This window comes from Aulonocara stuartgranti (genome assembly GCF_965226115.1).
Source record: "Aulonocara stuartgranti genome assembly, chromosome: 1".
Lineage (NCBI taxonomy): Eukaryota > Metazoa > Chordata > Actinopteri > Cichliformes > Cichlidae > Aulonocara > Aulonocara stuartgranti.
In genome coordinates, this window is record NC_138939.1 from 24423355 (window position 1) to 24440910 (window position 17556).

General features: G+C 40.8%; 3 protein-coding genes across 5 annotated transcripts in view; 1 reads left to right on the forward strand and 2 right to left on the reverse strand.

Moving 5' to 3' along the window:
- LOC309710247 (uncharacterized protein) overlaps positions 1–17556 on the reverse strand; it is a 205505-nt gene that overhangs the window by 172190 nt on the left and 15759 nt on the right. The gene's annotated exons all lie outside the window — the stretch shown is intronic.
- The window catches only part of gpc6a (glypican 6a), a 159903-nt gene that overhangs the window by 85802 nt on the left and 56545 nt on the right, over positions 1–17556 (forward strand). The gene's annotated exons all lie outside the window — the stretch shown is intronic.
- LOC309710417 (uncharacterized protein) lies at positions 9290–15141 on the reverse strand. The gene is made up of 4 exons (XM_082539845.1): positions 14269–15141; positions 11159–11315; positions 10921–10997; positions 9290–10448 (listed from the first exon to the last, which is right to left on the reverse strand). The coding sequence occupies exons 1-4, from the start codon at positions 14299–14301 to the stop codon at positions 10152–10154; spliced, it is 564 nt and encodes a 187-aa protein (XP_082395971.1). The 5' UTR covers positions 14302–15141; the 3' UTR covers positions 9290–10151.

Genomic DNA, 17556 nt, shown 5'->3' on the forward strand with positions numbered 1-17556 from the left:
ATGTAGCCTACATATTGCTATGCAGAAGAAGAATGATCACAGCATCGGTTTCATACATATAAAGTTACAGTCACAGTACAGTAGTTTACACTTTGTAAAGGTTACTGTAATGACATTGTCACTTGCAGGCTGAAAAAAAAAAGACAGGCAGTTCATGAACAATGAGGATAAACCTGAGGAAGAAAGTGATTTACCTGCTTGTAGCTACCCGTGCTGAGTGATTTTTGTGTGTGTCTACACGTGTGTGTCTGCGTGTGTGTTCAGGGAAAGAATTCAGGGTTTGGCCGTTGGATGATCCTAGACCATCAGTCACCTGCCATTGTGACAAATTTACCCGGCTCTGCATCATGACAGACACATCATTATCATTTTTCTTGTCAGCACCTTGTTAAAATACCCTCAGAGAGACGGCGAGAGAGAGAAAGAGGAAGGGACACGCATCCTATTATTCAAACTCTACAGTAGCTTTTTAGGCTCAGGCTACATCGTGAACAACGTCATTTTTGACAAGCAAATGTTATCAGTGTAACATAACCGTCTCAGCTACATGTGGCTAAAATTAGAGACAGATAATAATTGACTGTTAACCTCTTTCTCAAATAGGAGATTTAAAAATTGCTTTGCAGCTCTAACTCCAAATGTCAGGCTTGTCACTGGATTTCACATTTCACAGTCTTAACATGAAAAGAGTTTGATGGGCGGCTTCAGTATTTTCAGCTAATTAGCCTAATTCTAGTTTAATGTTCTTGTTCAATGTCCCAGCAACCCTAGCTAATATTACCAGTTACACTCGACATACTTACTGTTTCATTCCTTCATGTTAAAAATGCAACTGAATCTGCAAACCTGGCCACAAAACACTGCTAAACAAACAACGGCTAACCAACTATAAACATCAGGGTCATTTAGACACAACTTTCAATCTGCTGCTGCTGCTTATATTAGCTTAGTTAGCTAGCTTTTAAGAGTTGATACAATTTTACAGTTACAGGCTACGTCCACATGTACATGGGTATTTTTGAAAACGCAGCTTTTTCTTTCCGTTTGGGCCTTTCGTCCACATGTAAACGGCATTTTGGATCACTGAAAACTGGGATTTTCCTGCCACAGATTTTCGAAAACTTTGTTTTTGCGTTTACATGTGGATGAGGAAAACTGAGATTTAGTCACGCAACGCCAAAGGTGTGGGGCTTGTTGACGTCGCCCTGTGCACCACGTTATTGTTTACATGAGATGAATTTCTACAATGGCGGATATAGACAAAATATACACTTAGAGTTACATATAGACACACAGTTACTGTCCCTCCATTTAGAAACTGTCATCTTTAACTTTTTCCCTCCTCCATCTGCTTGCTTAAATTAAGCTAATAAATAAATATTTTTATTTTTATGGAGGTTTTATATCTGATATTTGTATATTGTAAGCTTATTACTATACAATGCAGGTATGGAAATAATTAACCAAAGAAAGGCTGGGTTTTTCTCTGTCTCTCTGTTTGTTATTGTGAACAGTTTTCAGTTGGCTGCACCCACAAAGTTCAGCAGAGTTCAAATTTGCATATTTTTGCACCCCCCACTAAATAATGAAGAGCTTTACACAAAAACTGTTACAGTGATGATGTGTGCCTGAACAGGGATTAGTAAACATACTTAAAAGCATGTCCAGTGGAATTAATTAACTCTTTTAGCTTTAAATTTGGTGTGATTTGTAAAGACCATTGTAGTTTGCCAACTTCTTCCTCTGTGCTGGGCCCATAAACACATTATTTCTCCTAATTAAGATATAGACTTGTGTTGTCCTCTGGTGAGTCCTTTGACACCACAGCGTAAGTGATCCTCATTGATTTTATTTGCTCATTTCTTTTTAATTGCTAGGATTGGGTCCCCATGTAACTGTACCTTCCCACAACCCACAGTTCATGAAGCCAATGTTTTCTCCTTCCTCCAAGAAAGACTTTCCGCGATCTCTTTGAGATCATGAAGATGAACAGTGTGTCGGTGCTTTAAATGATATAGCTGTGTAACTGTGCTCAGTTCTGCACAAACCAAAGTTAGTTTTTTCTAGAAGATTTAAGATTCATGCTAGTATGCCATAAGTACTGTACCTCTAAATTAAACCACACACACACACACTCACACATACACATACAGACACACGGGCACTCGAACAAGTATCAAGCATTACAGTCTCAGTAACAGACATGACAGGAACAAACAAGGTAGCTGGTGGAGTTTTTTGCCTGTCAAAGAGCTGAAAAGGCTGGATGACTCACTTAGCCGAGTGGAAGTGATCTCCATATCCCCAGCATCATCAAAAAACAATGTCTTTTCTTTGTAATTGCTACTGGCTTTGCAGGATCTGCAGAGTACTGTTTTCCTGCATCTCTGGCACGAATGCTAACACCAATGCCCTTTATATTTACAACCAGCGAGTGGTTTTTGTAATATTCTGAATTAACTAAGCTGTATGATTTATTTAACTGATTTCATCCACACAGGCATATTGAGTGTTGCAAGTTTTTATCCTCCAATTTCACATTTGCTGAAGACATATTGTTACTTACTGTGGAGCATATTGTTTTGCATATTTATTAAGGTTGTGGCCAAATCAGACTCCACAGGAATAATTCATTAAAATAAAGATGGTAAAATAAAGTCAGTTAGCTTAACTTAAAAACACTGAAAGTAAAGAAAAATCCATCCTGGTTCTGTTTAACGACACCTGTCAATCTGCTTATCGACTGATCCGTCCCAGTTGTTCCACTGAAATTTTAATCAGAGTAGCCATTTCCCAAAGATGACGCCTACCACTTTTGGGGCACTGCAGATTTGCAGTATCATATTCAATTCCTTCACTTAACAGCAACATGCTTTGAGCTTGAGTTTAATTTGTTATGCAGAGGCCATTCTTATGTTCCCAAAGTGCTGTGTTCACCAGTGTGAAAATTTCAGCTCTGAAACTTGCTACACGTGGGTGAGGCGTGCAGTGAGGTTGATGTGTGTAAGCAGATTATGAAACTGGGGAACATAAGCCCTTGGTAATATAGTTACTTTTTGGGTTATCCATCACAGTGAGCATTGCATCTGCTCTTAATGTTTCCTTTACCAGTATACATTTGTTTCCCTGCAAAAAACAGGAAAATTAACAGAGAGGCAGCAGAATTGGGTTTTTATTTTCTTGCAGCTGGAAAAGCAGAAAAATTGCCAATGTAAAAAGACATTAGAGTTGGTGGAAGAAGAGACATGGTATTTGAGGTGTCAGATGAGCTAAAGTAAACCAGAAATAGCTGAAAGCCAAACAAACTGAAAAAGGTCCTATCAAGAATTATTTGTTGGTGTTGCTACTGAGCTACAATCCAGCTGTAAGTGCCTGAGAGACTGGCTGTGCAGGCTGCTAAAAGACAGACAGAAATGTTGGCAGGGTAGTGAATCTTTTGTAATTGATTCACCTCTTACAGCTGCACATTAGAAAAAAATGTTACAGGAAAATGATGTGATAGCGTAATCGTTTTGGCTTTGTTTTTGTTTGGTTTAGATGGCACAATTTTAAAGTGGAACGATTTTGCTTTCTTTCGTTTGTTACAATGTTAGATACCTATAGTTTCAAATAAGGTCAGTGTATGTACATCTTATCTCTTTCAGCCAAAAGCTGCTCTAAATGCGTTTTTATTTTTTAACACAGCAACCACCTGCTGCATCCTACGTTTTTCTGCTGCTCTGTTTAGGACTACTTTATAAGTTTTGTTGGTTATGAAGTAAAATTACATTTGCTTTCCATTTTTGGGGAAAAAAGCACTATACTACAGTGGGTGCAGTTTCTTTTTGTCAGTCAGTTTTTAGCCTCAGCCTCAAGCCAATGCACTTGTCCATTAAGGCAGGAAATATGGAGTATGGAGTAGGTTTTTCGGTTAGGCTGCGCATGTGCTGTCAGCTTTCAAGTTCCGGATCAGACTCAGTCTCAAACATAAGTGGATGGATTTGAGAAGTGACCATTTTAATCAGGAACTTATATTTTATAGTATTTTTGCAGATTGTTTTCAGAGCCTGCACACAAGCAACAGACGAGGCAGTGCTGCTGTAACGAGGCAAAGCAGCAGGAAATCAGAGAAAAGAGAGAGATGGAGCTACAAAGAGATGGCTTGTTACAGACTCAGGATGAAGTGAGGTGCTGCATGAAGAGCTAGCATAAGATAAATAATGATTTTGGAGCTGTGAAACATGCAAAGCTGTTCTGGTAAAGTCCAATGATGATTGAAGCTGGACTTCTTCAAGGCAATCCTATAGGTTCTGTGGAAGTGATAGTAGAAGGTTGAGGCTTATCGTCACAAACACGAGTGTTACCATGAATGTCTTTAAGGAAGGATGATGAATATTACATAACATGTGCATGTCAGTTTATCCTGTCATACTTCAAATAAAGCACAAATGTGTCACTTTACTGTGAAACACAACTGCAGAACCCTAATGTGTAATCATTGGCATGTCTGTATGTTCTCATCCTCTCAGCTCTTCAAAGGCAGATCAATGAGCCCTGTGGGCAAAGATTATTCCATGGCTTTTTCCCAGTCAGTCTTGTAAGGCCCTCATATGTCATCTGCCTCGTGTTTATTTTATGTTAAAATTTAGCATTGCACCTCTACAACACGGCGGAACTGAGAGTTTAAACAGGAAGATCAAAAATTCTGTACATATGTTTGTATTTTCACAGGCACTCCCACATCATGAATGCTTAGCAGGTGCTGACTAGCAATTATGTGCTGTGATCGAACAAGAAATGAAAGGAGACAGCAGGTGCACTGTTGTATTTAGGTGAGCCATTCCGCCACTGAACAAAGCCAGCATGGTTTGTCAAAAAAAGCAAAGCATATAAACAGCGATCCCCGAGTGCAGTGACGCAGTGATTTGCCCCTGACGCTTCTTTCCATATTAAAGTGGCAGCATTGTTGTTTATGATTATGGAACTGTTTACTGGCCATGTTTACTATGTCAACCAAAAGACTTGTTCAAAGGGAGCGATCTAACTCGGGAATTCTTCATTCATTCATCACGATTACAACCAAAACATGAAGTTGTGAATAAATTTAGGTTAATCATATCCGTTTGCCACCACTTTGTGATATATTTGTCGACTAGAATTTAGAGTAAACAATCTACGTGCTGTTTTTGTGACACCTTTCATGATGAGCTCAGGCATGTGGAGAAAGACAGCTTCGCGACATCAGCTTTGAGTGTTTGTGTGCAGACACTTTCTGCAGTTTGCACCAGCGGATGGTGAAAGTTATTCTTTACATTTTCATCACTGCAACCTTGAATCACTAGGCAGGCATATATTTATGGGTACTGTGTAGCATTGTGTTCATCGTTTTTAGTACAGCTGAATAGTCCCTTCATTAATTCATATTAATTCCTGATGGGCAGTTGCTGCAAAAACAAACTATTAACAAATGATCACTGGAAACATACAGCGCTGTGAGAAAGTGTCTACCACCTTTGAATATCTGTCACACTTAAATGTTTTAAATCATCAAACAGAGTTTTATATTGCACAAAGATAACCTGAGTAAATATAAAATGCAGTTTTTTAAATGATGACTTCACTTATTAAGGACCTACCTACTTGACCCTGTGTGACAAAGTAATTTGTCCCTAAATTTAATAACTGGTTGTAGCAACCTTGGCAGCAGAAGTTGCCATCAAGCACTTGTGATAGCTGGCAATGAGGCCACTCTTCTTTGGAGAAATTTTTTTAATTCAGCCCCGTTGTACGGTTTTTAAGCATGAACGGCTGTTTAAGGTCACCCTAAAGCCACGGTTCCCAAACTTTTTTTTGCTAGGCCCCCCTTTGTTTAATATGGAGACCCGGAAGGGACATGGGAGATTAAAAAAAATTAAGATGAACTTTTGTGAGATCTTGCAAAGAAAAGTAATTCTGTCGGGGAGACCTACCTTGTCACTTGTGCAGGTGAAGCCAAAGGCTACACAGTCATCATATTTTCTTGTATTTTGCTTGGAAGGAAGTTGGTTTGGAAACATATTTGGCGATGCTTCATCTTCTGCTTTGCATTTGTGTGGGAGCCCTGTCTGGCGGGCCCCCCACTTTGGGAATCTCTGCACTAAAGCATCTAAGTCTCATTTAAGTCCAGACTTTGACTCGGCCTCTCAAACAGCTTTATTTTGTTTTTTTTTTAGCCACTGAGAGGTGGATTGGTGTGTTTCACATTATTGTCCCATTGCACAGCTCAAATACAGATGAGCTTCAGGGTAGAAACTGATGGTCGGACGTACTGAATGCAGAATTTATGGTCCCATCGATTTCTGGAGTTCGTCCACGTCCTAAATCAGCAAAGCAGTCACACACTATCACACTACCACTGCCATGTTTAACTGTTGGTATGATGTTCTTTTTTTTAAATGCTGTGCAAAGTTTTACACCAGATGTAACGAGACTCAAACCTTCCAAAAACTTTAGCTTTTGTCTCGACAGTCCAAAGAATATTTTGCCACAAGTCTCGTGGTTCAAATATAAGATGATCCTTTGTGTTCGTTCTGGGCAACAGTGGTTTTCTCTTTGAAACCAGTGGATGCCATTTTTGTCCAGTCTTTTTCTTATTGTTGAATCATGAACCTTAACTTGGAAAAGTAACACAAGTTCTTTACATTTTGTTCAGGGTTCAAGGTTCTCTATTTGTCACATGCATAGTTATACAAGTATAACACACAGTGAAATGACACGCTACTCGACATGTGCAAAAATGGGGGGTTCTGTACAATTGGGGGGGGGTCTGAATTCTGTACATTAATACAGGGAGTGCAGAATTATTAGGCAAGTTGTATTTTTGAGGAATAATTTTATTATTGAACAACAACCATGTTCTCAATGAACCCAAAAAACTCATTAATATCAAAGCTGAATGTTTTTGGAAGTAGTTTTTAGTTTGTTTTTAGTTTTAACTATTTTAGGGGGATATCTGTGTGTGCAGGTGACTATTACTGTGCATAATTATTAGGCAACTAAACAAAAAACAAATATATACCCATTTCAATTATTTATTTTTACCAGTGACACCAATATAACATCTCTGCATTCACAAATATACATTTCTGACATTCAAAAACAAAACAAAAACAAATCAGCGACCAATATAGCCACCTTTCTTTGCAAGGACACTCAAAAGCCTGCCATCCATGGATTCTGTCAGTGTTTTGATCTGTTCACCATCAACATTGCGTGCAGCAGCAACCACAGCCTCCCAGACACTGTTCAGAGAGGTGTACTGTTTTCCCTCCTTGTAAATCTCACATTTGATGATGGACCACAGGTTCTCAATGGGGTTCAGATCAGGTGAACAAGGTGGCCATGTCATTAGTTTTTCTTCTTTTATACCCTTTCTTGCCAGCCACGCTGTGGAGTACTTGGACGTGTGTGATGGAGCATTGTCCTGCATGAAAATCATGTTTTTCTTGAAGGATGCAGACTTCTTCCTGTACCACTGCTTGAAGAAGGTGTCTTCCAGAAACTGGCAGTAGGACTGGGAGTTGAGCTTGACTCCATCCTCAACCCGAAAAGGCCCCACAAGCTCATCTTTGATGATACCAGCCCAAACCAGTACTCCACCTCCACCTTGCTGGCGTCTGAGTCGGACTGGAGCTCTCTGCCCTTTACCAATCCAGCCACGGGCCCATCCATCTGGCCCATCAAGACTCACTCTCATTTCATCAGTCCATAAAACCTTAGAAAAACCAGTCTTGAGATATTTCTTGGCCCAGTCTTGACGTTTCAGCTTGTGTGTCTTGTTCAGTGGTGGTCGTCTTTCAGCCTTTCTTACCTTGGCCATGTCTCTGAGTATTGCACACCTTGTGCTTTTGGGCACTCCAGTGATGTTGCAGCTCTGAAATATGGCCAAACTGGTGGCAAGTGGCATCTTGGCAGCTGCACGCTTGACTTTTCTCAGTTCATGGGCAGTTATTTGGCGCCTTGGTTTTTCCACACGCCCTGTTGACTATTTTGAATGAAACGCTTGATTGTTCGATGATCACGCTTCAGAAGCTTTGCAATTTTGAGACTGCTGCATCCCTCTGCAAGATATCTCACTATTTTTGACTTTTCTGAGCCTGTCAAGTCCTTCTTTTGACCCATTTTGCCAAAGGAAAGGAAGTTGCCTAATAATTATGCACACCTGATATAGGGTGTTGATGTCATTAGACCACACCCCTTCTCTTTACAGAGATGCACATCACCTAATATGCTTAATTGGTAGTAGGCTTTTGAGTCTATACAGCTTGGAGTAAGACAACATGCATGAAGAGGATGATGTGGACAAAATACTCATTTGCCTAATAATTCTGCATTCCCTGTATGAATAGACATCTGACTATTTTACAGGATAGACAATATAAACCTATTTAAAATTAAAGTTAAAGTTAAAGGAATTTGGAATGTACATTGTGCCTTGGTTTAGAGTGTCTGGAAGAGAGTCCTGTCTCAGTCAATTATAGATGATGTGAGAGGGCGGGTGTTCAGGGTTCTTCTGTGACCTCCTGGTTGAGTCGTCAGTGTGTTCTTGGAGTAATTGTGGCCGACCATTCATGGAAAGATTCACCACTGCGTTTTCACCATTTGTGGATAATGGCTCTCACCATAGTTCACTCCAAAGCTTAGAAATGGCTTTGTAACCCTTTCCAGCCTGATAGATGTCAATAACTTTGTTTCTTAGCTGTTTCTTTAGATCGTAACATGTGTTGCTTATTGAGGTCTTTTATTCAGCCATTGTGGAAGTAATCAAGCCTGGGTATAAAACTGACCCCAGCTTTCCAAAATATGTAGTTAATCAGTCAATTTATGATTTAACAAGGGCTACAACAATATGTAGACTAAATGTAAAGAATCTCCGCTTTACTTGTTTATTATAAACTATTGCAGCACCCTAATATGTGTTAGTAAACTCATCTTTACTTTACAAAATAAAATCTACATCTCATTCTTAGTTGGGACAGTGATATTGTTTTAATCCCTACACTCTCAGAAATAGGGGTACCAAAGTGTACCAAAAAGGGTACAAATGCTTGTCGCTGGGGGTGTTCCTTTTTGAAGGACATTTTTGTACCTTATGAAATTGTACCATCTGAAGTACAATCATGTACTTTCCTAAGACATAAATGTACCTTGAAACTATAGTACAGAAATGTTCCCTTGAAAAGGGTACAATAGGGTACCTATGAGGGTACCCCCCCAGCGACAACCTATTTCGTACCTAAAGAGACAAAAATGTACCCCCAATAGTCCAAAATATTTGGTTATTTCACTATTTATTTTCGATAATACAATCACATCAAAGCATTTAAACAACCACAGAAATACATCCTTGATTACATTCGTATATTGCCATAGGACATGTCAAGAAAAATACATTCATTTAAAAAAAAAAGAAAAAGTAAACAATCACATAAAGACATTAAACACCTGAACACAATGGAAAATGTGCTTGCAATCACGTCACACAGAATACCTCAAGGACACAAACAGCCTATCATCAACTAAATACGTGTCTAGAGCTTGAAAGTCTAATTCATTTCCTGGATTGAACAGGATCCAGTCATTGTCAACTGCCACTTGGTAAGCATGGAAATGACATTCATAAGTGCAAGGAAGTAACAGTTTCCCACACAATACCCAACAAGTATCAACATTCAAAATATACTTGATTTTAAGGAATATAGGTATGGCTTTAGTGTGTACATGGCCAACTACAAAAACATCCTCAAGTTCATATTTGACACTGCTGACAGATATAGCAGACACACACTGAAGCACTTTATCCTGAAAATGCACATCTGTAAAACTTTTGTTCATTTCCAGAGCATTCTGTAAGTCACCTGGCAGAGATGAAAATGGCACACTGACACTTGTGCTGAGTGAATGTTCAAAGTCAACAAGCAACTTATCTGAAGAAAACTCCCAGCACTGTTTCATTTGATGACGATTGTTAAGAGTTGCAGTGATGTTTACAAAGTTTTTGCATTTACTCGCTAGATTTTTGAAATATTGATGCTTGCTTTCATATCCCATACACCACAAAGGGCGAAGAGGACCATACATCAAAATCAGCCTTGGGTAGTGAATAAGGTAGTGACACTTGGGTGGGGGCATATTTAATAGAGTTGGTTAAGTACCCTGGTGACACTTACTGGCAGGGGTTTGTCTCCCTGGTCTCCTATGTTGACAATGCAGTTCTGAAGAAAGACAAGTGTTTTCTTGAAGTATGCAGGGTAGGTCATGTTGAACACGAAGAAGGTGGAGAATGCTGAGATGTAGGCCTCATCCAGCGAGCGGCACGAGCAAACATCCACTCCTTCAACTGTTACAACACAGCGACACTGTCTTAAGAGGGCAGTTGTCCAACTCTTATCCTTCATTCGAATGGTTGGGTATGGACTCGTGGGAGTATTCTGCAGAAGAGGAAGAAAAACATTAGTATACAGTATGTTTAAGCAATATGTGCCAAGTGGATTTTCAACAGATTCCTCAAATTACCTTCTTTATTTGCTGCAAAACAAAACTGTCTATTCTGATAACCTGTAAACATGGCCCCTACTCCAAACAAAAAGCTTCTTGACCAATGACTGTTGTGGTAGTGTTTGATAAGCTGCTAAAGTTTGACATAATATTCAAGGGCAAAAGCAATCACCCCTGACAGTGACAGTACCTGTGAAGAAGAATTTCCCTAAGGGGACAATAAAGGTCTATCTATCTATATAAACACCAGACAAAACCCAAGAGCACAGCAGCACTGTGGATTAACAGCAGTGTTTCCCCTACATTAGCTTAGCTGTGATGCTGAACCGCAGCTGAATTCAGCTCCATGCCAACAAAACACCGAGAATGAAACTTGTGGCCAAAGGCTATGCATCATGCATTTACCTCTCCAAGGATGATGAAATCTTCTATCTTCTCCTTGAAGATGGATGGCAAGAGAAGTGCCCCCTTGAAGTCAATTCCTAGGTCATACAGATGCAAATGCACTTCATTAGATTTTGATAGCATGCAAATTCCCATTAACATGCTCTTCACATGACACTATGGTACATCAATTATCTTTGGAAGAGAGAGCAAATGAATTGTCACAAAATTTACTATTTGTATGAGGTCAAATTAGCACCTGTAATGTCTTCAGCCAGTGCATTCTCTCTTGCCTCCATGTAGACCTTCTTCAGTGGCAAATCCTTGGTCATTTGAAGAACAGCAGTGAAGTTTTTGCTAAAGCGGCGACAGATGTTGTCTTGGCAGGGATGCATTAAATCAACCTCATCACACAACTGGAAATGAAAAGAGCAGAATAGACAAAAGAATGACATTTTACATTGAGGATTTAAACTTTTGACATGTTTAAAGACACAGACTGGAGATAAATGTAAAGTGCTTTAACCCTTGAACAAAAAATTCTAAAGCTTATAAACAGATTGATTAATCAGTTAGTACAGAAAATAATATTAATCAGATTTAGAGACAAAAAAAATCATTAGCTGTTTCCCCAATCATCTTAACAATTCTTGGGTTGCAGACAGTGTCCCTGCACAGAGCTTACAGCTCTCATATTCGAAAATCCCAAATCCCACTAAGTAGGTGAAATGGTACAAATGTGTACCTTCCATTGTTTAAAATCCCTTTGAGCGGGAAACAAGTTAGATGCGATAAATTTTGCTTAGAAAACATTTTTGTTAATAGCTATATTGGAGCAGGGTGCCGCCGGTGCATCGAGCCGCCTGGGGGGCTCTTCAACTGGTGGGGGGGATGGTCACATCTTGCAGGAGCTTTCTTCTCTCAGGAACTCTCTGCAGGAGGGGGAGATACAGGAGAGGTGGAGGAAGATCTCAGCCTGGGTGTTTACCGTCTTATGTAGTCTGGAAGATGTGTGGTTGGTGGGGTGGGTGCAGTTTTCTCTGTGGTGGGGTTGGGTGGACTGTCCAGGGCTCTGTGGAGCCGGGGGGCGCTACTGCACTGGGCCCCGGTCTGATGGGCCTGGGCCCCCCTTCCCTGGCGGGTCGCGGAGGGTGGGAGTGCCTACTGGGGTCAGCGGGGGAGCTGGCCCCAGGGAGGGGTTACCTGCCCCTCCCTTCCTTCCCTCCCCATCTCCAGCTGCCTCCCTCTTCCCGCTCCTCCACAACCACCCACACATGCAGGGCCTTGGAGTGGGGGTATGTCACCAGGGTGCAGAGGAGGCTACCCCCCCCCCCCCCCCTGTCCCCTTCTGGCTGCCTCTGCCTCAATTTTATCCCACAACTTAGACATTCACATTATTCACACTCTCATTACACATACATATAGGATCTTGGGGGTGGGCACAATCACGGAGTCCAAATCACCATCAGGGTGTATACCTCACCCCTGACGTCGTTGCCCACCTCTCAATTTTAAATACACTTAGTCATTGAGGGTTAGCAGGAGGGACTATGCGCTTACCTGCTGCTCCTTGGCAGGTAGCTCCATGCCCTCCTGGGTTTTAATTGCACCTTAGAACACATATGCATCAACACTACAATGAGCGGGTGGAGGGAGGTTTGGAGTCTTCTCCCACCCCCATTCTCTGCGGCCTGCTGGAGCGGGAGGGCTAGTAGGAGGAGTTGGCCGTCCGACTGCGGTCTGGGGTGTGGGGCCTCCCTGCTGCTGCGGAGTCGGGGTGGTCTGCCTCTCCCCACCGCAGGGAAAAGGGTAACACCACCTGGGTCTGGGTGCAATTCCCCCCTCCAGGGGCAAGGGTACCTAGACCCGGTTTGTAGAGTACGCTTGGGGAGTGTGATCGTGTGTACAGCGTCTCTTTATGTCTGTCTCCACGTTGGTTGAGTGTGGAGTGAGTGCATATGAGAGCATGAGGGTGGGAATGGATGTTTGTGTCTGTGTGTGCCTGTATGTCTGTGTCTATATGTCAGGTTGGGTATCAGACGCCACCTCTCTGGGGACACCTCAGGCCCTCCAAGGTTTGGAGGCCTATCTCCACCCACCACCACTTCCCCTGCCGGTGGCGGACTCCCTCAGGTGTCGGTGTGTTGGTGGTTCTTTGTGTCTGGGGGTGGGCGTCCGGGTACACACCGGCTCACTCCTTGGCGGCCGCTTGTCGGGGCCTGGGGCCTGGGGCTCGCTCGGGCCCCTTTGGAGGTGGGGTGCCCCCGGCCTCTCGGCCTAGGGCTCGGTCACTCAGGCGCAGCTGGGGGCCGGCGGAGCTCACGGGCGCGTCACTGCAACTCCCCCTGACTTCTGCTCCGCGGCTGCTGGGCGAGCCCTCATCTGGGACTCTCCTCAGCTCTTACTGGGACAGTGGCGCGGCTGCCCCTCTGTTGGTCTTCCATGGTCTCTTGTGTTCTGGGGGCCTCTGGATGTCTGGAGTTTTGATCTCCTCCATACCCGCTTCACACCCTGGAGGACGGGGCTGTGGCCCCCCCACACTCCCTAGCAGATCATTACATGGAGAAACCTTTGGAATGCAAGCATGCTGATCCACACAGGTATGCACACATGGGTATTCACAGACGCGGACTAAAGCTTTCTTGGCTGCTGCCTCAAAGCACACTGTGCGCTGTCTATCTTGCGTGCTGCACAATATCGTTTATTACTTAGTAAATACTGATATCTATGACTAGCTAGTTTATTGTGATGGTGCTTTGTTTTCTCTATTATTATGTTGCTCTTTGTTGTTTGCTGTCTCCTCTGTTTGTTTTTGTTTGTTTGTTTTTTTTTTCTCCATACAGGTGACCCAGGAGTTCTTTTTTTTTTTTTTCTCTCTCTTCCCCCCCCTTCTCACCGTCTCTTCTCCCCTTTGGTTTTCTTTCTTTCTCTCCCCCTCTCTCTCTCATTCATTCCCCCTGTCCTATTTATTAAAAAAAAAAAAAAAAAAATGACAAAGGATGAACTGAAGCTCTGCCATCACGTAATGTCGCATACTGCTGTTTCTGATGTCATTTAAAAAAAAAAAAAAAAAAAAAAAAATAGCTATATTTACATACTAGCATGTTTTGAGAAATTATTGATTTTTTTACATTGTTGTACACGGTTACTGACTATTTATTGATAAAACACTGGAATACGGCGGGCAGACAGACGTTGAACATTCCACCAACAGTCTAAATAGTCCACATTTGTACCTTTCTTTGTTTAAAACTTAGCTAACTGCTAGCATTCACCCATGTTACAGCTAGCTCTTCGGACTTTTGCTAACTCTACTGTAAAATTACACGTTGTAATTTTTATAAAAACACAAAATCACACCCGACTTACCTCTAAACCTTTGCGCCTCGTCGTCTGACACATCAACGCCTTCTTCCATCAACTTTTTAAGGAGCTCCTCCATCGATAACCCCCTGAGAGTCATTTTCTGTGTCAACGCTAGTCAGCGCGGAGGCGGAGCACTCATCGCTGCTGGCTTTTCAGCCTTTGGGATTAATGCGCGTTGCGAACTTGATACATGGAAATACAACATTGTGGTATTAATGCGCAGTTGTTTAGAAACAGTTATGCTGTCTTGGCGAACTATATTTGTAACTTACAAAATGTAGTCACCGTAACATAAAAATCTGCTTGACATTTTAACTTCCAAAGAACCTCGGTTTAACTTGATGTTGCAAATTCCATAAAAACCTCACAATTAATGAACAATTCTAGGATGTAGTAAAAGCAAAAAAGTAAATGGCCAAACATAACAGTAAAATGATTTCACGTTTTTGAAAGATTTAAAACATTAAAAAATTATAACTGGAACTTAATAAAATGGAAATGGACCAGTTTTTTTTAACATCATTTGGTTGTGCCTGCATGTCATTGTGTGTTTTTTTTTTAAATATAATTTAACATAACTTACACAAAGGTAGGTTACAGATATTCTTTGCATCATAGGATAATTTACGTACAGAGGAGAGGACCAACAGATTTGATTATAACATGTAGCTTTTATGAGCACACTCACATCTCATATGAATTTTACAATTAACCAGGCCCATCCAGATTTTCCCATGCTGACCCATTACCACGTTCTGCCACTGTCACTGCAGTACAGGTCAAAATGGTACAGATTTGTACTTTATTTCAAATTGTACCTTTAAAGGGGCATTTCTGGACTTTTAAAGACCAGTATTGTACTTTTAAGGGAACATTTTAAAAAAATGTACCTATAGGTACAAAAATGTTCTTCTCTCGTACCTCTATTTCTGAGAGTGTATAGAGTAGGAGTAGGTCACACATGAATAGAAGGGATGAATGGCCTGAAGGGATCATTTCCGTACATTTGACTTGACACTCCTCCCACCGACTCCAGAGCAGTCATGCACAGCCCAGTGAGCTGTCCCTTTTTTTTTTTCACTTGGGCCAGTCTGGCTTATGTGGTGTGAAAAAGTCCAATATGTTCCACCAATTAAACCAGAGTGTGATTCAAGGGGTAGTCAATGAATAAGAAGAGAAATCATTATGAACAAGTCCCATTTTATCATAGATTTTTTTTCAGTAATTTAACTAACCCAGGTGAATCTCATTTGTGCTGCTACCTATAAAGGCTTAAAAATGTCACAGTATCACATGTAAAGAAACACAGAAAAATCAAAATGTGTGTTTTCCTGAACTCACACATTAAATTGTGAACGCAGTGTAGAAGGGAACAGTGTCGTGTTTCGTCATTTATTAGTTCAGTGTCCTAAAATTATTAATTTGTGGTTTGTTTGTTTGTTTGTTTTAATGAAACCAGAGAACACATGCTGTGTATATTATACCAGATCTTAAACTTATTGATGATGTCTGGAAAAAATGCCCTTCTTGTTTAAAATAACAAAAATAAAAAAGATTCAGTTTAATCTACCAGTGAAAAAATAAACTTACGTCCAAATCCATTTTTAAAGTTATTAAAAGTTATTAATAATTGTGCTAATTATTACTACAATTCTTTATTTTTTGCTTCTCAACATTCTCAGCTTCTCATCATAGTGGCTGATTTTCACAAATTCATCCACGACCGCTGTGTGTACCGAGGGACTCTGCAGGTAGTTTGCTGGAGTCTTTCCAAATCCCACAGAGTGACAAAAAAGGGAGAGTTTTCTGCTAGAAAATCACCGAGCAAGCTGCCTGAAGCAAAGTTGGCACCATGCAGGAAGCAATAAATAACCATGCCAATACAGCCCACTGTGTCTATCAATGGATAGATGGATGAATAGTAGTACAAATCAAGTGTTCATTTGTTAGAAAAATTATATTTTTTTTTATTTACTAAAACTAAGGCCAAATTACAGAGGATTCCTATCAGATAATTGCAGTAGCAAAAAAAAACCCTTTATAAAACAATTTATGAAGAAAAATTAGTTTTTGTCATTGCCAGAAATCTCAGGATATCAAAAAGAGTAAAGCAGAAACAGAAATGACTGCAAATCTCTTTGTGTTTCTACTTTTGGGACCTTTGCATTCAAAGGCATTTTGAAGTTACCCGGGGAGATGTTCCCTGCCAAAACATTTGGATGTAAATCACATATTTCTACAACTTTGTTTAAACATTTGTTCATAATGTGAATCTGGTGGTCAGTAGACGGGAAAATGTCCCCACGAATGAAATCTGAATAACATAAAAGTCAACATTGTCTTTGTTGTCTCGAAGCCTTGAAATTGCATTTCCAGAAAGAAATCACTTACTGAACCATTTTCAATAAAGTCCAGATCCTGGCCGCATTTAAAGTTAACTTTCAGGACTTTTCTTTTCTTTTCTTTGCTGCACAGTCTTGATGACCCTACCCTGTGTCGCAGTGGTATGTTTGATGGTGTGGTGATACTAATAGTACTTTTCAAATTATAGGAGGTAAGCAGCTCAGTGCAAATTCATATCATTCACATAACCATAAACAGTGCTAAAACCAAACAATGCCCTGGATGGATGGATGGATGGATGGATGGATGGATGGATGTCACATTATATTACAATTTTCGTACCAGCTCTACGACCCAGTACCATGGCACTGGATGGATTAGTTGACTATACTAAAGGCCTTTTCTTTACTCTAGGGTGTCTCTTTACAGTCATCTAAATGTGTGATCTAACAGCAGTGATTGTGCTGCCACAATCACACAGCAGCTCTGTTTGGTAAATGAAAGGCATTAAGCAGACTATTGTAGAATAACTTCCAAAGCCTGTGCGCTTCAAAGAAAAGCCAATGACGGCGAGTTATCTTATCAGTGGCTGCACTCATCATCTGGTTTTTAAATACCTAATGTTTTGATTATTTAAGTTGTGCAGCCGTGAATACGTGAAGCCAGTAAGTGTGGCCATCACTATACCCAGTCCTTTTCCCCCCATTTGCCACAACTTTCACAACTTCATGCTCGTGTATAATCTGCTACAGTATATGATGATGCAGGTTTAGGATGTACCAAGTAGGGGTACCAGTGAAAACAGAACTAGAAATAGACCCCATATTTAGCTTTAAATGTATGCAGATCACCTACAGACTATATTATAATTATATATTATAATAATTTTTTTTCTATTTAAGGTCCTGTTTCAACACAACCAACTCTGGTCACAGAATGACTTCCATT